Below are 20,606 nucleotides of genomic sequence, written 5' to 3' on the forward strand. Positions count from 1 at the left end.
CCTCACATGGAAGTCATTACAAAGCCTCTCTTTCCCACACTCCCTCCTCACTCTCTTTCTCCCTTTCACCAGGTTCATCTGTTTGCTTTAAAATAACCCCTTAATTGAAAATTGAAAACAATTCAGGAAGGAAGACTTGCAACATAAACGGCATCTGTGAATGCTCTGGAAATTAATCCGTTATATACATCGTTCTTTTTGAGGTTGTTTTATCTTCCTTCTAAAGAGCCCTGACTGGCTTGGCTCAGTGGATAGAGCGTCAGCCTGTGGACTGAAGGGTCCCAGGTTCCATTCTGGTCAAGGGCATGTACTCTAGGAGAGTCTTTCTAATGACCTTTTCCTGTCTGTGCGAGGTACTCTCCCCTGGGGCCCAGTGCTATCCTGGGCTTATCTCTGTCATGGTTCTAGTCATATTGAATGGAAATAATCACTCTGATCCTCTTTTCTAATTAGAGTGGTTCTCAACCTTCCTAATGCCATGACCCTTTAATACAGTTCCTCATGTTGTGGTGACCCCCAGCCATAAAATTATTTTCGTTGCTACTTCATAACTGTAATTTTGCTACTGTTATGAATAGTAATGTAAATATCTGATATGCAGGATGTATTTTAAGGGGTCACGACCCACAGGTTGAGAACCTCTGGTCACTAAAGTATCTGTCACTCACACATGAAAAGCCTTGGACTGGACCGCCCTTGCTGGGAGGGTTTTGTTGTGTTAAAAAGTGCACAGCGTTGAAGCTGGAGGGGTTGGTTCTAACAGCTTTTGGAGATTTCTGTAAGTTCTGGTTGGCTGTCTCTCATTGTAGATTTTATAAAGTGATTGCTCTGTTTAAAAACATATTTGCTTTAGGCAAACGGACTGTTGGGTAAACTGGCCCCCTTTGCTGTGTTGTGGGAGAAATCCTGAAGCCAGGGACTGGTTAGCAATATCTGCTACTGCGGAGACCAGCGAAGATGGAGCTTGAGATCATCCTAAAAGCGAGATAATGATGTTTGTCTGTCCAGGGGAGCGGCTTCTCTTTGCAAGAGCCGTTCAGTGCAGTGCTGGCGGCTGACCTCACCGCGGGGTGATGGAGGCGTGAATCGGAGTGGAGGACGTTAGCATGCACACCGGGCTGCTCCTTCAGCTCCGAGGGTGGAGGGGAGAAGCAGGGTGTCTGCTGAGTCCACCGGCTTGCGGAGACTGTTGTTGTTCAGGGTTGGGAGCCTGAGCGCATCAGAAATCTGTGAGGAGATGGGAGAGCTTGAAGCTGAAGAGCTGATGAGCTGGAGAGGGGTTCAGTGAGCGAGCACATTGAAGGCCCAGAAGGAATCCCCTCCCCCGAGGCAGAGAAGATAGAAAACAAGGGAAAGTTCAGAGAAACGTGGAGGAGGAAAAAGGAAGGGCAAGGGGGGGGGCGGGGGGGGGGTCCGGTCACGTGTCCGGGAGGTGATGAGTGTGGATGCTTTGTGAGTGGGACGGTCTTGGCTCCGGCTGTGGGAGCGGGATGGGAGTCTCCGGGGAGAGAGAGGGGCGTGGCTGCATTTTCTCTAAACAGTTAGAAATGTCAGGGAGGGGAGTCGGACGCTTGTGTTTACGTACTGTTGTGTTTACGTATTGCTGGGGATACGCACGGGGTTCCGTGGTGGCAGCTAAGGCCTTACTGCAGCAATTGGCAAGGTTTTCAGAATCAATAGGGAGGCAAAGTTTAGGCAAGAAACCAGGTGAACAGGAGCCAAAGTGTACAGTTGAGGGCAAAGGTCAGACTCTGGAATGGAGTGAGGCGTGAGGACCGGAAAAGTGTCTTAGCCTGCTTGGCTTGCTCTAGAACAGTGGTTCTCAACCTTCTGGCCCTTTAAATACAGTTCTTCATGTTGTGACCCAACCATAAAATTATTTCCGTTGCTACTTCATCACTGTAATGTTGCTACTGTTATGAATCGTCATGTAAATATCTGATATGCAGGATGGGCTTAGGCGACCCCTGTGAAAGGGTCGTTCGACTGCCAAAGGGGTCGCGACCCACAGGTTGAGAGCCGCTGCTCTAGAATAAAATACTGTAGGCTGTGGGCTTAGCCAGCAGACATTTATTTCTCAACTTCTGAGGGCGGACAGGTCCAAGATCCCGGTGCAGGGTGAGTCAGTCCTGGTAGGAATCCTTCCCTGGCCCTCAGGGGGCTCTCCTTGCTGGGCTCTCACCTGATGGAGGGACATGGTATCTCTTCTGATAACTGGCATCCCTCCCACCAGGAGGCCCGTTCCCGTTGCCTGTTCCCTGCAAAGGCCCCCTTTCTGAGGGCACCCCACTGCGGGGCAGAGCTGCAACCTAGACTGCTGGGGGGCATGTTTCAGTCCACAGGGGAGGTTGTGGGCCGGGAGTGACATGTTCTGGGAGAAAGCAGGTTTCTGCTTACTCATGGTTCATAAGAGCGTGACCGCCAGCCCATCTAGAAGAGCATCTGGGGTCACGATTGTCTGAATTCTCATTTAACGGGGAAGCGTGAAGGAATAGTAGGTGGTGGGTTTAAATGTGATTTCGTGAGTCTCTGTTTGGTTAGCTGTACAAGTGTTGTGAGGTAACTACAAATCATGGTAAAAACGCACTGTTGTTTTAGTAGAGGCTGCTTAACATGCACACTTCGAGTTGCCAGTGGTAAATAATTTTTGTTTTGGATATTAAAAATATAAGTTTATGACGTCGGAAAATTAATTTTTACTTAGCAAGTGTGACATTGTCTAAATACTTAAAATTTCTTTTAAAGTGATTTTAAAATCATTTTAAAAACGTTAATTTCTGGGTAGTTCTCATCAGGCCACTTTTCTCTTCAGGAAACTCTCAGTATGGTTTGAGTGAGGGACTGATCCCACAGGGCCCTACAGGCTCCCTCCTGCCTTCCAGCCTGATCTTTAGAGATGCAAACGCTGCAGGCATTGGGAGGCCCTTTTCATCTTATTCGCAGCCCCAAGAACTGCTTCCCTGGAGCTGAAGGAAGAGCTGCCTGTGCATTTTCTAAGAAATGGCTTTTCCTTTAGCTCCGCGGGGGATCTAATGGATCACGCTCCCGAAGGTCTAGTTTGACACAGGTTTGCCTGGGTAGGAGAAGTTGTGGTCACAGGGCTGGAGCGCTTCGTTGTAAACTCTCTTTTAAGCTTGGGTTCGAGGCCAGAAACTTCCCTCACCATTACTGTTCGGCCTGTTGGTTTTGTGAACAATTGGCAGAGTCTGCTTAGCACACAGCTTTAACCTACACCCTCACAAGCACACACCTTCCTTCCGCTCAGGTTCACACACCGGTTCAAGTGCCAGACACTGTAACTGATAAGATAAGGAACACATGGTCCGTGGCCAGGCCAGGGGTCCCTCCTGGGCGCTGACGCACGCAGCCCTGCTCTGATGTCAGCCGGCTGATAAGGAGCGCCTGGCGCCCTTCCCACATTCTGTGCCGAGCGAGCGGGAAAAGGCTCTTTGTCTGAAAAGCAGCTCTATTGAAGTGTTTTTTTAAAAATACATGATTGCTTTTCTTGACTGTAGGCCAGATTCCTGTCTGTTTAAATGGTTCAGTATTATTTCTGAATTGTTTGGCGGAAATAAATGTTTGTTGGCACAAATGTGTTTAATTCATCAGGAATGATATTCTGTGATATGTTTGTTACCACTTATTAGTACAAGTCTTCACATTTGTGGATTTATTTTGTGTGTGTGTGGAAAAATAAGTGGCAAGTTTGATGAAAGGGGCTCGTTGAGTGGGTTTCATAACCTCTCCCGGGCTTGCTTCGTCTGTGACTAGTGTCTGCGCGCTCTGATTCTCATAAACCTCCAGGAGGGGAAAACGGAGTAGGGACTGGGTCAGTTCGGTGACACTTCACATCTGAGAGGCTCTGTGTCTCGACATACTTTTGGAATTTACACAGACATGTGGAGAGGGACGAGGTTCATGAGATTGGACCCGCCGAGACTGTGGTAATCCTCACATTTGCCCACCTTACTCTCTGCTGATTGAGAAGAACCCAGACAGAACATAACATGCTCTAGAGCCAAACTGTTGTCGTACTGACAGTCTGAGCAGAATCGCGTCTGGTACGGTGTGTGCTTCGCTGTCGTCATGGTTCATTATGAAACCCTAAAGCGGGTGGGGAACGTCCAGCCCTCGGGCCGTAAAAGGCCCTAGAAATCATTGGTCTGGACCTGCCAAGGCATTAGGGGGAGTTAATGAAATGTTTGACCAGATAGAGCAGGCTCCTGTGTAAGTTGATTATTGTGTATGGCCTGAGAATGATGTTGTAAAGATCCAATGGCCCTTGGCAGGGAAAAGGTCCCCACCCCGTCCTAAAGGATAAAGATAACTTCAGCCTGTTGCTCTGTGCTTGCCGTGCTGAAAAGGGGAGCCCGAGGTGCCTATCGCAAAGCGCATCATATATCAGAATTATCAGTCACTGTTTTTAAGACCAGCTCAGGTTAGTGAAACTCAAGTTTTGCATCATCATGTAAACTACATTTCAGAACACACACTTGTTAAATAAAGTGAGCAGTGAGAACTGTTGATTACAAAAATAAGCTCATATAGCCAATTAAAGCCATGAAGAATGGTGAAATGCATACGTGGACATTGAAAAATCTGAGCATGGCCCTGACCGGTTTGGCTCAGTGGATAGAGCGTCGGCCTGCGGACTCAAGGGTCCCGGGTTCGATTCCGGTCAAGGGCATGTACCTGGGTTACAGGCACATCCCCAGGAAGGGGGTGTGCAGGAGGCAGCTGATCGATGTTTCTCTCTCTTTGATGTTTCTGGCTCTCTTTCCCTCTCCCTTCCTCTCTGTAAAAAAAATCAATAAAATACATTTTAAAAAAAGAAAAAAAAAGAAATATCTGAGCATGGCTGTTGAATATCTAATTTTTTTGTCACCGAGGAAGCTGAAAAGAAGTGTTTGGGAGTTTAGCAATGCCTCTGAATTCCTCACGTTCCATTTCTAGGCTGTGATATTCTACCGAGGCCGCTTTTCTAACAACTTAGTCCTCTTTTGTTGACAGTTACATAAACGAATATCATATTTATGTGTTAGCCATAAATAACATGTACTGAGCACTACTTTAAGCAATTTTTATCTATTATTATTATTTAATCCTCAAAACAAACCTATGAAGTGCAGGTACTATTATTACTTCCATTTTACCGATGGAAATTGAAGCCCAGAAGGTTGGCTAACTTGCTGGGGAAGTCAGCATGTGGTGGAGCTCGGAGAGGCTGTCTTTGACAGGCAGCCTTAGGCTCTAATTAGGTGATGCCATTGTGCCCAGAAAAACAGTGCCCCTTCCGTTTAGCTGCTAACCTTCTATCATTAAGGGATTAAGTACTGAGTTAGCGAGTTGGAGTTTTAAAGGTAATGTGTTACATTCATGAAACTTTCAAGAAAAGATGTGCTTTGTTTTTATTTAACCATTTCTCTGCTAGAAAGAGAAACGACATTCAGTGCGTTACTGCTTCTGTGCAGTGAGTTGAGTTAGTTGTGTGCAGAATGACGTGGCTATGCCCCCCCCGTGGGTTTATTTCTGAGTGGCTGGGAGGATCGGGCTCACTGATTGTTCAGAAAGAGTTGGCAGCTGCCATGAGTTGGGAGAGCTGGATGACAGCGAGGCAGCAGGCTGAGGCGGGGGAGGTGTCTGCACGGGAAACGGTAGAACGCCAGCGAGCAATTGCTTGAAAACTTTTGTATGTTTTTGCCACACAACTTGAAACAGTGGAGAATGCCTGTGGCTTGTGAGAAACATCACAGGCCGCCCAACTGGGACTGAACACCATGAATGGAAACTTGTTGTTGTGAATCCTCACCCACGGATATCTTTCCATTGATTATTCGGGAGAGTGGAGAGAGAGGGAAAGACAGAGAGAAACATTGATGTGAGAGAAACATCGGTTGGTTGCCTCCTGCATGAGCCCTGACTAGGGCCTGACTGGGGGGGAGCCTGCAAGGAGGTACATGCTGTTGACCGGAATCGAACCCAGGACCCTTTGGTCCGTAGGCTGACGCTCTGTCCACTGAGCCAAACTGGCACTAGGTCCGAATAGAAACTTTTTTAAAGAGCAGAATCAGTTTGCGCGTGAGGGAGGTGTGTCACTTCCCCAGGGTGTCACGTGCTTCCAGGTGGCTCAGGTCACCTAGGAGAGCTGTCTTTCCAAGAACCCCAGGTGACCACTTCGGGCAGCCCGCGGCCGGCCCCGCCCCTTCGGAGAGGGCATTGTCACAGGCGTGTGTCACTGCCCCGTGCCGGTGCCTGAGTGGTGGGTGAACCTTGTCCCGGCCGGTGGGAGGACTAAATGAAGTCCGTACGTTTCCCAGCAGAATTGGGTGACACGTGTTGTTTCAGAAGCTTCACACTTAGCAGCCAAGAGCGGTGGGATAAACAGCGAATCGCCTGTGCTCGCGAGGCGGGCAGGGCCTAGTTCCCAGGTCCGCCGGGCCACGGTGAGCGCAGGTTCGCCGGTGGCTCCATGTCACGTGGCCGAGTCTCAGTGGACCAGGAGGATGTTGCTGGAGGTCATGGGAGCACCTGCCTATGATGATGGGCTCATTCGCTCCCTCTCCATCCCAGAGCGTTCCTCCAGTGCCTGTGTGTGAACACAGCCTGTCCCCACTGCGAGGGGGTCCTGTCCTCGCAGACCTGCCTGCTCACTGAGATGTATGTGTAGCCTAGAGGCGGGGCTCAGGGGGCTCTCGCCGTCACTGAAGCAGTGTGTGGGCAGAGCCGTGGGAACGGGAGTCATCCCCAGGCACGTTCTCGGTGAGGCCACACCGCGCGGCGCTCTGCTGGGAACAAGAATCCTTTTGGCCGTGGATCTAGTACCATGTTTTTTCTCATTTCTGTGCATTTAAAAAAATATTTTTACTAATTTCAGAGAGGAAGGGAGAGGGAGAGAGATGGAAACATCAAGGATGAGAGAACGCCCCACACTGGGGATGGAGCCCGCGGCCCAGGCATGTGCCCTGGCTGGGCATTGAACCGTGACCTCCTGGTTCCTTGGTCGACACTCACTCACTGAGCCACACCAGCTGGTTCTGTGCATCGTATCGGGGGCCTTGCTGTGTAAAGTGTTCCAGGCCTAGTGCTGTTCTCTGTCTGGGGTCCTGATAGGCATGAGGGGCTGCGATGAGCCTCGTGGAGAAAGTGTGTGAGAAGCGTCGTGCAGACCTGAGTTAGGTGCAGTGCTCACGAACCCACAGTGTAGACTGAAAAAGGTGTCTTTGAAGAGAAACACACATAAAACACCTTACGTAGTGATCGGTGGATGGAAATGTGACCAGAAGTTCACAGGAGCCTGACTGTTCCCTGGGGGAGTGGCCCCCTCTCAGCTAACTCGGTGCGTGTGTCGGCCGGACAGAACGTGAATCCTGCTCCTAACAAGACTTGGCCATCGTTGCGGGCTCTGGGGAGGCGATGAGGAACGCAGTGTCGTTCCTGCCTTTAAAAATCACACGGGTGGTGGAGAGAGACTTGCTGTTTGAAAATGGATTTACTAAATATGCCACCTAGCATGCATCTTTCACCAAATACTTTGAAGATGTTTTTTAGTCGAGAGGCTAGTTTATTACTTTATTAAAGAAAATTAAGTTGTTCCTATTTTAAAATTAAGTAGTACTTGAGAAAATTGGTTTTGATTCTGAAAACATGATAAACAAAATATGCTCTTTCCTTGATATTAATATACTAAAATAACCTGAATTGCCATAATTTCCCGCATGCATTTGTGAAAGCAGATGGTAAAACACATTATTATATGCATTGCATTAATTCTTACTCAAGGACTCACTTATCTTGATTGTTTCTCCTGGTGGAAGCAATTAAATGTGAACATTAGGAAGACTGTAGGCATACATTTGCATGTTTTACATATCAGAGCAGATTAATAGTCTGTTTTTGCATGTTTATTCTTCACACAATGCAGTGGTTAAAAAGATCAGTCTGTCTTTGAACTCATTTTAGAAAGAGGTGTAAGGTGGTCAGCAAGGAGGGGTGTTAGTTTGCCAGGGCTGCTGCCAGGACACAGCCACATGGGATCATCCCGGTCACATCCTTTCACACCATCTGCGATTACTTTTTAGTGTTTTTCCGCAAGTAAAATGCAGTCCCAAGTCAGTGACTTTTCCATTAATTTCTTGAGCCAAATTGCCTGGAAGACCGTCCTCTGGACGGCACTTCTCTGCTCTAGTTAATGTTTTCAGGACGTGTGAGCCAAAAATATCTCAAGACCAATAGCCACTCCAAAGACTTGTCAACATCAGCGCGTAAACATCACCCAGGAGCGAGTGAGGGAGTGCGGCCCGTGGAGCGGCGTCTGTCAGCGTGGGGTCCCAGCGAGGGAGCCCCATGTGCTCTGTCTCCTTGGGGCTCATGACGGCGGGAGACGGGCTGTGCTGAGGGAGAGACGGCAGCTTTGCTCGCTGGCCGCCATGTGCTCCTTCTCACGAAGCATTTGTCAGGCAGGAGACACAGGGCGAGCCCATCTTTACCAGGGTGCGGGCTGGGTGCTTCAGGTCGGGCTCACGTGGGGTTCCGTGTGCAGCTAAAGAGCCTCTTGTACCGCACGCCGTAACGCAGCCTGTGGGTGCATGCAGAGCTAGGCAGCCGGGTTACCCCGTAACTCAGCCTGTGGGTGCACACAGAGCTGGGCAGCCGGGTTACCCCGTAACTCAGCCCGTGGGTGCACACAGAGCTGGGCAGCCCGGGTTGCTCACGCTGTGCCAGCAGGTGTGTGCTCGGGAGGGAGGGAGGCCCGGGTGTCATCGGACTGAGGCATCGTCTGAGGGAGCAGGAGGCCCAGGAGCCGGGGTGGTGCCCGGTGCTGGTGCTGCCTTTTATTATTGTCCTGACCATAAAAGTCCATGCGACCGGGGTTATGGACTTTCATCAAACGAAGGAACGCGAGGCCCAGGGACTTGAGCACTTTATCCAAACTCACACAGTTACCACCTGTTAGAGACACTTTTTGGGTCCGGGTCTGCCTGACTCCAAATCCTCCCCTTTTCCCTAATCAATCACATTTTTCACTATTTCCGGGGATACCAACCAGGGCCTGCGAACTGGAGGACAGAGCCATGCTCCCCCCCAGCCCCCCAAGCTATCGACCCTCGACCTAACTACAGAGTCTATGGCTATGACCTTATGTGGAGGAAGTCTTTGCAGATGTGATGAAGCTAAGGATCTTGAAATGAGTTCATTCTGGATGACTTGGTTGGGCACTAAGTCTGATGGCAGAGGGAGAGATGGCACACCCCGAGGGGAGGAGGCAGTGGGACCTGGGCCAGTGGTGCCACCCACCGAGACAGGTTCTCCCCCGAGGCCGGGAGGCAGGGTGCAGCCCCTCCTGGGCCAGGCCTCGGCCTGCAGGGCCGGGACGGTGCGTTTCTGTCGGTGAAGCCCCTGTTGTGGAGATTGTTGTGCGGCCACAGGACACGGATAGAGAGCAGCGCTGACTCGGAAAGCGCCGAGGCGGGTCTGGGATCCGACTGGAGTCTGCCCTGCCGGTGACTAGCGCTGTGTGCCTGGCACACGGCTTCCCCTGGGCCAGTGCTCCGTCGCGGGAGGGATGCAGCCCCTGCCCGATGCTTTCCATCATGAAATAATGCGCTGGGTGAGCCGCAGCGCTTTCAGGGCAGTGGATCGAGAGCATCATTTGTTTCACCTGTGGTGTTCACTTAAATATCTTCAATATTTATCTGAAAGTTATCTTGAAGAACAGCTAATGCTACTATTTTCATATAAAATTGGAGGCTCGATGGACGAAATTCGTGCAAGAGTTGGCTTTCGTTTCGCTGGCTGCTGGCACCGGCTTCCCTCTGGCCACCGACAGGCACCCGGGACCCAGGCTTCCCTTGCAGCCCTGGCTTCGTCCAGAAGGTCGCCCGGAAGGACATCCAGACTAATTAGCATATTACCCTTTTATTATTATAGATAGGTGAAAAATTGAGACCTTTCATGTTGGCTTAAGAAGGTCAAATTCATTACTTTCCCCAGGCTTATAGGGTTAATAACGAAGGATGTTCTAAAGAAATCCACCCTGTGAATGGACATTTGGTTTCTCTCTCTTGAACTATTTTCAGTGTTATAATTTTTAGTATGAAAATAAGGAACGAGGATAGATGGGGTCATGCTGAGCCAGGCTTCGCCCCGCCTGGGCTTCGAGAGACGGCTGCCTTTCCTGGTTTCAGCCTCAGAGGGTCCTGTTGGCGTTGTGTATTTTTTCTTTTAATGCAGTTACGTTAGGAAATAGGTGTTCTTATTGCCAGTCTTTCTGAGTAATTAAATTTCATTATAATACGTAAATTGTTTCCAAGCTGGGCTTCGAGAGACGGCTGCCTTTCCTGGCTTCAGCCTCAGAGGGTCCTGTCGGCGTTGTGTATTTTTTCTTTTAATGCAGTTACATTAGGAAATAGGTGTTCTTATTGCCAGTCTTTCTGATGTAATTAAATTTCATTATAATACGTAAATTGTTTCCAATTCTAATGTTGGAATTTCGAAACAACACAGTGGCACTAACAATTAATGGAAAGGACTTCCCACATGATCCAGAAAAACTAATTTTAATGCTTCATAAAACTTTATATTTTGGGGTTTAAGTATGGAATTGAAGGTAATATGATTAACCTTTAATGTGTTCCTATTGGTTAATTATTGGCCTAGTTTCGTTTATCAGCTGTGAACATGACGTTGGAGGAGAATTCCGACCTTGTTATACAGAAGTAGAGGGAGGCAGAGGGGTGACCTTACCCCAGGTGCCCATCGTCTGTGCTCTGACTTTCCACTCCATTGCGGACATCACACGTCTGGGCTCCTGGGCTGCCGGCTCCGTCCTCACCAGCAGGGAGTGTGGGAATGTGTGAGCCTTGGGAGCAGGGACAGCCTGGGTCAGGGTTTGTTAATGGGGCCAAGTCTTGCCCAGGAACAGAAAGATGTGGAGACAAAAGATAAAGAAATAATCTTGTCAAAATGTCGTCTTGGATGAACTCTTTGATGTATGTCTGGAAGACATAAGAGCTTTCATTTCTTACAGAGTTTCTCTTCCTTCTTTCCTTCGACATCATGAAGGAGCGGCTGCTGCGGTCTCGCTCCGTGGGATGGAGCCCCCCTCTCTGTGCTAAGACGCCAAGGACCACTGTGGGCAGCAGCGTGCGATGTATCTTTAGTGTCTCTTTTCTCTCAAAATGCCTTCTTTTAATTTATGATCAGAGACCAACTTACCAGACTGTCATTAGATTTCATTTTATCTGTAATTCTGCGTCTTGATGATTTGAATAAAGGTGATTGGTCAAAGGTTTTATTATATGATCTAATTGAAAAATATACATGCATGATTTTTATTTTTCTAGAATGACAATCTTTCTAATGAGACTGTACTTAGTATAATTTTCTTCCATAATTTAAAAAAGTCATATAGGGTGAAGATGGGAATTAACATTTTCTTTTGCCATATGGGATGCACTGCAGTATTCCTGGGCAATCTAATGTGTTTGTAAATCGATAATCAATATGGGTGACTTCTGAGCTGCAGATTAGTATTTCCTGCTGGCTCGTTGATGTCACCATATAGGTGGCCCAACAGTCACCTGCAGTTGAGCAGGTCCGAAACGCAAACCAGCTTCTTTTCCACGAACCTGTCACTGCCCTCTGCCTTTCATATTCCCGTCAGTCACCTGAGCTGGAAACGCTGGGTCACCTTCGACATTGCCTACTGCCTCATTAATTTGTCACTAGTTTCTGTTGGCTAGCCTTAACCGGCATTAAAGATAATTTCAGAATTCCACAAGGTTAAGGATATGTTTCCTAGATATCAACCACAGAGATATGTCTGGTTCATAGAAGCTCTCAACAAACATTTATTGAGTGAATCAAGAATCTCAGTGTTTAGAGTTGATCGTGTCCGATACACTTTATGTTCATTTATGCATCTTATTAACCTTTCAGCTTGGTATGTGTCTGACTACTCATCTTCTTACTATTTCTTGAGTTCCCTGATTTAAGACGTTATATAATGCCTGACACTGTAAGAACTCAATATTTTTAAATGAATTACTGCATTGACTGGAGAAGTATAAATAGTGATACACTTTTATAGAGGAAGTGCACGAAATGCTATTTCTTGGTCAACTTATAATAAAATCTTAAGGTATGCTTTGTAGCAAAGAAAGAAAATGTATGACTTATACATTTTTTTGAGTAAACTTTTTTATTTTCTTTGTTTCAAATTTCTTTATTAATATTATGGTTTTTAAAAATCTCATTGGACAAGCAATAAAAAGAAATGGTGCCTAGAAATCGCCAACATATGGGATTTGCATACATTCACCTTTAGGGTGTAATTCCTTTACACTTAGATGAATGAAAAAACTGATGGAAATACTTAAAGTATTTCACCAGGGTATTAAATCACCATTAAAAATTACAGTTGTTAATTCTGCTTATCTTATCTAAATCCAAGTTTTAAACCACTGAGGTTATTAATTCAAAATCTGCCTGTATATTATTCCACTTTTTTTGTGCCTCTCTTTTCTCCATTTTCTCTTCTTTTTATTTCACTAGATTAAATTGTATCACATGAAACCTATATTCTTTCCTTTCTATTTTAAAGCTTTCTTAAAATATTGCATGCTACGAAAGGTTTATTTCGATGGCACTATTTATCATTAGTTTTTTTTAACGTTTTATCAAACGCTTCCTGAAAATCTCAGCGTAGAGTGGTAGATTTAAATTCTCTTTGTAGAGCTACTTTACCTGCGTAGGTTGTGCTTGCTCTTCGGTAGCTGCGGTTTGCCCACAGGTTCACTGCATGTGCCAGGGCTGAGGTGCAGAGCGAAGCAGCGTCAGGCTTGTCTGCCTTTCGTGCTGTTGTCCAACATCTGAGACATCACATTCACCTTCAGGTGGCAGAGTTTGACGTTAGTCTTTGGTTATGGTTACCAGCTGGTTTGTGTTAATAACATTGATTCTATCTGCATTTTTCAAAGTCGGTGATCACTCAGTCCTCTGTTACCAACTGTCAAGTATGTAATGCAGCAGTGTTCATTCCAGTCACCCTGCTGTACCTGAATTAGGGCTTCAGAACTTACTGATCTTACGGCCAGAAGACTGTGCCCTGTGACCAGCCGCACCTACCCCCCCACCCCGGCCCCGTGCTCCACCCATTCGGTCTTCCTCCCTCCCTGTGCAGTACTTGGCAGCCAGTGGTCCCCTCTCTCTCTCTCTCTCTCTCTCTCTCACTTTCTCGTGCTCTCGCTCTCGTTTTGCTTTCCCCAGGATGTTGTATGGTTGGGATTTGATAGTACGCAGCCTTTTCAGACTGCCCTCAGCACTGTGCATTTTGGAGTGACTCATCTCTTCAAGGCTGGGTAGCTGCTTGCTTTTAATGCTAAATCACATCTAATGCCATGGGCAGGCCACAGCGTGTGTGCCTGCTATTGCAGGGCACCTTGTACTTGCTGTTTGGGTGAAGGATCATCAGTAGAGCTGCTATCAGCAGTCACATGCAGGCGTTTGTTCGGACATACATCTTCGTGTCAGTTAGGTGACGCCCTAGTAGTGAGCCCTCTGGGTCATGTGGTCAGACTGTACTTAGCTTTAGAAGAACTTGCCAGGAAGGCTTCCAAGTGACCACTGCTTTGCATTCTTATCAGCAGCGAGTGAGGGTCCTTGTTACGCTGCAGCCTCACCACCAGCTGGTACTCGGTGACTGTGCCTGTAGCCATTCTGCTAGGGGTGTCGTGAAATCTCACTTATTCCACCTTCCGTTCATTGACAGTTGAGCATCTTTTCATGTGCTTATTTGCCGTTCATTTATTATCTTTGGTGAAGTATCTGTGTAGATACTGGATTCACTTTTAATTGGTTCGTTTTTCTTGTTGAGTTTGAAGCATTCTTTGTCTATTTTGTCAGATGTGTAATTTTGTAATTTGGCAAATAAGACTTGAATAACTTACTTCCCCTTCCGTTCATTGACAGTTGAGCATCTTTTCATGTGCTTATTTGCCGTTCATTTATTATCTTTGGTGAAGTATCTGTGTAGATACTGGATTCACTTTTAATTGGTTCGTTTTTCTTGTTGAGTTTGAAGCATTCTTTGTCTATTTTGTCAGATGTGTAATTTTGTAATTTGGCAAATAAGACTTGAATAATAATCCCTAACATGAAATGAGATGACAAGGAGGGATGAGTCAATATGGCTCTTTATTTTCCGCCCGGGTTTCTGAGAAAAGGGAGAGTAACAGGAAGAGGAAAGTGGGAGTTAAAACCACTTTGGGAAGAAATAGGGAGGACAAGGGTCATTGAGTTTTGAGTCAAGAGGGAGCTGGTGGTGGTGGAAGAACATCCGAGGACTAGAGATCACACGTATAGGAAGACTCCTGGTTTAGATCTCTCTGCCATCATCATTGCTCATTGAAGAGAAAGCAGAAGTGGCACACACAGGCCGTTAGGATGAGAACTGGAAAGTTGGGCCACAAGAGTGATGGGAGGAAGTGTAAAGAAGGAATCAAGCATCAGCTCCCCGCTGTGTTGTGGGGGAGATGCTCCAAAAGCATGCACTGTGCATTGTCTGTCTTCCTGAAGGTCAAGTCAGAGGTCATCTCCCTTAACACCCTGTTTCTTTTGTGTCTGGGACGGCAACTTGCTCGTCAGGGGAGCTCTCTCTTTAATGAGTCGGATGTGTCACCCCTTGTAGAATTTCTTAAGTAGAATTTTACAGCATTGGGGCTCTTGCAGGGTGAACATAGGTTCTCATTGAAAAAATCTATTACCAATATCCATCTCTGTCTCTAAATCTATATTTCCATATCTCTCCCTTTATCCCCAGCTCTCTCTATAAATCTGTTGTTTAAGTCACCTAAGTACTGATTTCGCTGAAAGAAGTCACCCGCCTCCTCAGTTACACTGTCCTGTTGTAGAGCCGTCAGAGTCGTGACTGCCGTCCCCTGCAGAGTCACACCCGGGAATCCTGTGCCTCATGTGGTGGGAAGCACCCAGCCTGTTCGCTGGGGTCAGACAGGTTTACATTTTTCTTTTTAAAAATATATTTTAATTGATTTCAGAGAGGAAGGGAGACGGAGAGAGAGAGAGAGAGAGAGAAATATGAATGATGAGGGAGAATCATTGATCGGCTGCCTCCTGCACACCCCAAACTGGGGATCGAGCCCGCAACCCGGGCATGTGCCCTTGACCAGGATCGAACCCAGGACCCTTCAGTTCTCAGGACAGTGCTCTATCCACTGATCCAAACTGGTTAGGGCTACGTTTTTCTTTACAAAGTAGAATCTGTCTATTGTCTGTTTCACCCAACCATCCCTAAGGATGGCAGTTCTATTGACTAATTTACAGTGAGGGTGCAGTAGTAGAAACAACTACCGTTACTGAGTAATAATTGTGGGTAACCTGTTTGGGATTTGGAGTTCACAAAATGGCATAGCAACAGAAGCACCAAGTGCAAAACGTGATTTTATGTATTCAGTATGAAAACATGTGGAAGTGCTTTGAAAATCCTGGGTGTATTAAGGGGCAGCTGTCATTAGACGAGGAAATTATTTCGGTGAAATAGACGGCGGACGTAGAATATCGGTGAATACATTTCACGATGACTCTGCACAGACAGATTCAGTGCCCCAAGCAAGGGTCGATTTTGTGTTGTAAACAATCAATGATAAGAACGTACTCATGAAACATGTCCGGGACCTGACATGTGCCCCTGGCACGTTCTCCCATTTGGTGCTGTTACAGAGCGTCCTTTACCGGGGGTATTAAACCCAGGGTGGCTGTGCACACACCGCACATGAGTACTCTGTAGGGCGTGACTGCGCAGCTGGGACACGGCCTCAGTTCAAGTGGAACGTTGCCAGGGACCGTCGGAACACAGCTGTTTCATGATGTAATGTCTGAAGTTTTAAATCACTGAGGTTCTAACTTCTTTTTCTGTTTTCTATGGTGGTAACATGTATAACAGAAAACTGCCATTTTTGCCATTTCCAATGTGCCCTTCAGGGGCGTTGATTGTACTCACGGTGTGCAGTCATCACTCTCTCTACTTCCAGAACATGCCTTCCCTCACAGGAGGAACTGTACCCATTAAGCAACACTTCCCCATCCTCCCCTTCCCAAGCCCGGACCCCTCAATGCCTCGTCTCCGTGCATCTGCCCCTCGGCATGTCGTGTGGATGGAAAGGCAGGGTGAATGTCTGTCCTCGGACTGGCCTGTTTGACTTGTTTTTAAGGCTTCTTCATGGGGTACGTGTATCAGAACATCTTCCCTTTTTATGCTGGGCATTACTCCATTGTGTGCATACGTATCTTTATATTCCTGTACTTATCATATTTTAAATCAGTTAGTATTATTATGTCTTTTATGTATATGAAGATGTCATATGGGTTAATTTTATTCTTTTCAATTCCTTTACAGGTTTGACAGATGAAAAAGTGAAGGCATATCTTTCTCTTCACCCTCAGATATTAGATGAATTTGTATCTGAAAGTGTTAGTACAGAGACGGTAGAGAAATGGCTGAGGAGGAAGAACAACAAAGCAGAAGGTGAGATCTCGTTCAGACTGAATGTGGATTATTTTCCACTTTATGGTGACAAAGGACAGGCATTTAATACACGCTGGAAAGGAAACATGGTAGACAGATAGTAGCTTGTCAGCTTTGTGATCGTTTTATTCTGTTTAAAGAGATAACTTGATGTTAGAGTGAGGGGGACTAGACAGAAAAGAAAGATCCTTGACTAAAAATAAGTATCTTGACAGGTAATTCTTGAAAATTTATTTAGATGTGAACACATTGAAAATGCAATGTTAGACTTGGTTTTATTTAATGATGATTATTAATGATTCTAAAAAATGATTTGTATTGCACAGCGATATTTATGTTAATATATTTTGCCAAAAGAAGTCTTCACGCAGTTTTTACCTGGGCACAGTAGGAAAACTGATGACTTGGCATTAGATTGTCATTCAGATCCGTCCACGGAAGAGGCAGCTCTGATGAAAAAAGACATGTGGGCTCAGGAGGGATGTGAAGTCCATTTCCTGCCAGATTGAATGCACATATTAATATGAGGATCTGAGTAATGTCATATAATTTTGGTTTTATATAAATTGCATTTGGCCAAATATTCATTTCTAAGAATATTGTTTCAGAGTGGAAATTAATTTTAAATATGATTTTAAATAAACGAAGACCTTTTATATTAAAAACACCAAAATAAATACTGTTCTTCTGGGAATGTGTGTAGTGTAGCAAAGCGCTATATTTAACGCTGAAGGATCATTGTTGAGATGCTGTGCTGTTAGGCGGGTGCTGCTAGCATGTGCTCAGCGCTGATGCTCCTGACTCTGGTTTTGAAGTTTCTGCATTTGGTATTCAAGAGAGGGATTGATGGAACTCAAATGATCTAAAAACTATGGGCAGCGGAGATTAAACATGGCAGCAGAGTAAGCGGATGTGCACGGACATGCTCCCGGGAACAAACTGGCATTACAGCTAAAACACAGAAAAACTTCCTAAATATCACTGGAAACTCGCAGGAGAGAACCCTCATACCCGAGGACTGGAAGTGGAGACCGCATAGAGACTGATTTATGTCTCTATAAGAGAAAGAAAGAAAAAGTTCTGCAATAAAAAATAGAAATTATGAGCAGCAGTGCTATGTTTTATGGCCAATACTTTTTATTATAATTCTATGTCTATTCAGTAGCAGACCACGTAGCTATTGGTGTATTTATAAATGTCAAATAATTAATAATAAAAATATTGGTGCTTTCAGCTGCCTTAAATATGTTTCATCAAATACATGAAGTTACTTTTTCTTTTTTTACTCAAAGAATGTATCTGTTATGTATTTCTTGCCTGTCCATCATTCTAGAAATAAGATTTAATATTCATTCAAATATTTCATGCTTGAAAGGAGTGAGATTTCAATTATGCTCCTAAATTGCAGATTAAATAGCGTTTGTTCTGCTTTGTATGTGACATGTTTTCTATGCTCATGTGTGCGTTGTAGGCGATTCAGTGACCAGGGCATGAATCAGTTTGCAATGGTAGATGGTTTTAGCGAGAGGACGCTGATGAGTGGGGCAGTGACTGTTAGTACACATCACAAGGAAGGAAAAAACAGGTCGTTGAAATGGTTTACTTGGAACTTCATCTGGTGCTCTCTCTCCTTTCTCTGAAAAACCTTCTCTCAGATACAGAAATTACACTTTCACTTAAATAGAACTATCATATCATTTTTTTTTTTTTTGTAATACAAAACCAGAAAATGTGTCATATACCTTGATCTGAACTAAAAGCAAACGAGTTCACCATCTATCCCTTAAAAGCTTCCTGGAGATTTAACATTGGCCTGGATTATTTAACCAAAGGTTGGATAATAATTTCTAGAAACATTTATTTGAGTGGTGACTATAGCAGGAATGTGACCAGGTTCTCCTCATTGCTCTAGCTTGCCATTCAGTGTGTCAACAAATAGATATTTATTGAATACCTGGGTATGTAATTGTGGAATAAGCAATATATAAACTTGATCCCCTCAAAGTCATTTTCTTATAGGGAAGACAGATGATAAACAATAAGATTATTTCAGATTTGTTGACTGTGTATTTGAAAATATCTAGCAAGTAGAAATTTTTTAAATTTTTTATTTTTATTGATTTCAGAGAGGAAGGGAGAAGGGAAGAGAGATAGAAATATCAATGATGAGAATCATTGATTGGCTGCTTCTTGCACACCCCCACACTGGGGATTGAGCCCACAACCCGGGCATGTACCCTGACTGGGAACCTAATTCTGACCTCCTGGTTCCTAGGTCGACCCTCAACCACTGAGCCATGCTAGCCAGGTACCTGCAGATGTCTTAGCACAGTAGCTCAGTCTTTAAAACCAAAGCAAAAACGGTCTCTCTCCCGTGTTGGTGAACTATCAAGGAGTAACATTTTGCTGGAAACTTTCATAGAACCTCGTGGCATCTTTCCGAGTGGAGTAGGTAACTGTTCCTCTTGGCTGTGGCACGTGGTAGAACATGAGTGTGTGTTGGGAGAAGAGACTCAGGAAGGGAAGCCCCCGTGCTAATCTGGTGCCCACCAGGAGAGAGGATCCCCAGTGACTCATGCAGCCCAGGCAGCCAGCAGACAGGCCCAGGAAAGGCTGCCCCCACACTTCACACCTCCACCAGGAGGCGACAGTGATGAAAGGAAGGGTCTGCCTTCAGGAAATTATAAATGTTTTTGCAATCGATCTCAGGCTCAGGGTTTTAAAAGCCCAGGGTCCTTAGATCCATCATAGTCAAAACTCCACATTTGAGAGTGTATCTGATGCTTTTCGTTTAGAGAGTTCGTCTAAAACAGATCAGCAACCATATTCACTTCCCAAATTCAATATGTATGAGAATTACTTGAGATGGGCTTGTTAATGATACTTCTCCCAGCCTTACCATTTCAGTAAGAAAATATTTTTTATTGGATTCCAGTGATGTATTTTTGTCATTTCATTTGTGCTCTCTATTTACTCTCAATAATTTGCTCTGCTCCCATAATTTGTGGATTGAATAAAGCCGTGATTTTTAGAAGACAGTGTCTCTAGCAATATTATAACGTTTGGTAAATATATTTGGGTTCAGACAACTCTACATTGAAATGTGGGGCCCACCTCTGAATTCTTAGCAGAATGTGGCTGCGCGTATCACTGGTGTGTGCCTTGTGCTGCTGAGTGATATTTATCCATTTCTCTGCTGAAGCACATTCAGTTGCTTCCAGCTTCAGAGAATTCTGAGTGACATTCGTGCTGTCTTAAGTCACACCCTAGAATGAGAAATGCTGGCGTTAATTGCTTTTACTGGAGTACTTTTATATGTTGACCAACTTATCTCATGTTTTTGTCTCTGGTGAGATTTGAATTTCACTCTGATGGAGGTCTGTGAGTCTTCTGAGTCTGTCTGAGACTGGTGTTAATACGTGTGAAAAGTGCCCCTATGTCATACTTATCCTACTTCGCTTCCATTTCATAGAGAGAGATTTTGTGTACTAGCTTTTAAATTTTAAGAAGGAATCATTTAATCCCTTTTAGTAACAGAGCTCTCCATGCATTGGCTGCGTCTCTAATATCTTTTGCAGTGTTGGACATAATGGGCCACATTAAATCTCACTTAATGAATAAAAGATTGAATGAGTGAATAAATAATTTAAAAGCATTCATGTCTATTATGAGATTAATTTTGACACAGGGTTGATAGCAAGATAAGGTTGTATTTCTTAGCACATTATATTAAAATATAGGCTTTATATTAATTGGAAACTATCGTCTTTAGACTAATTTATTTATTGCTTACCACAGAAAATGAGCCGTTCTTTGGTACCTAAGGATACATTCTCTAAAGGAAGCTGTAATTTTATTCTGCTATGGCCTTGTTGCTGTTGAGCATGGTAAAGGGACTAATTACGTATGTAATCTAAAGAGAAATACTATATTACCATGATTATTTTAAATATTATTTTCAATTGCTAGAGGCTCCCCTGCGGATTTTCTCTGGATAAACGATGGAGGTGCCTGCGACCCATGGCAGCCTTGCCTTCCAGTCCCTGACAGGGCTGTGCCTTCTTGT

At 45.2% G+C, this 20,606-nt stretch overlaps 1 protein-coding gene across 7 annotated transcripts in view; it reads left to right on the forward strand.

The window, feature by feature from the left end:
* The window catches only part of PDE10A (phosphodiesterase 10A), a 216,532-nt gene that overhangs the window by 149,601 nt on the left and 46,325 nt on the right, over positions 1-20,606 (forward strand). For all 7 annotated transcript variants that reach the window (XM_005857164.2, XM_005857162.2, XM_005857165.2 and 4 more), the window contains one exon: positions 16,412-16,540. In XM_005857164.2, the coding sequence (XP_005857226.1) occupies positions 16,412-16,540 (129 nt within the window). The remainder of the gene's footprint in view (positions 1-16,411; positions 16,541-20,606) is intronic.

The sequence above is a fragment of the Myotis brandtii genome, unplaced genomic scaffold, assembly GCF_000412655.1.
Source record: "Myotis brandtii unplaced genomic scaffold, ASM41265v1 scaffold1077, whole genome shotgun sequence".
Classification (NCBI taxonomy): domain Eukaryota; kingdom Metazoa; phylum Chordata; class Mammalia; order Chiroptera; family Vespertilionidae; genus Myotis; species Myotis brandtii.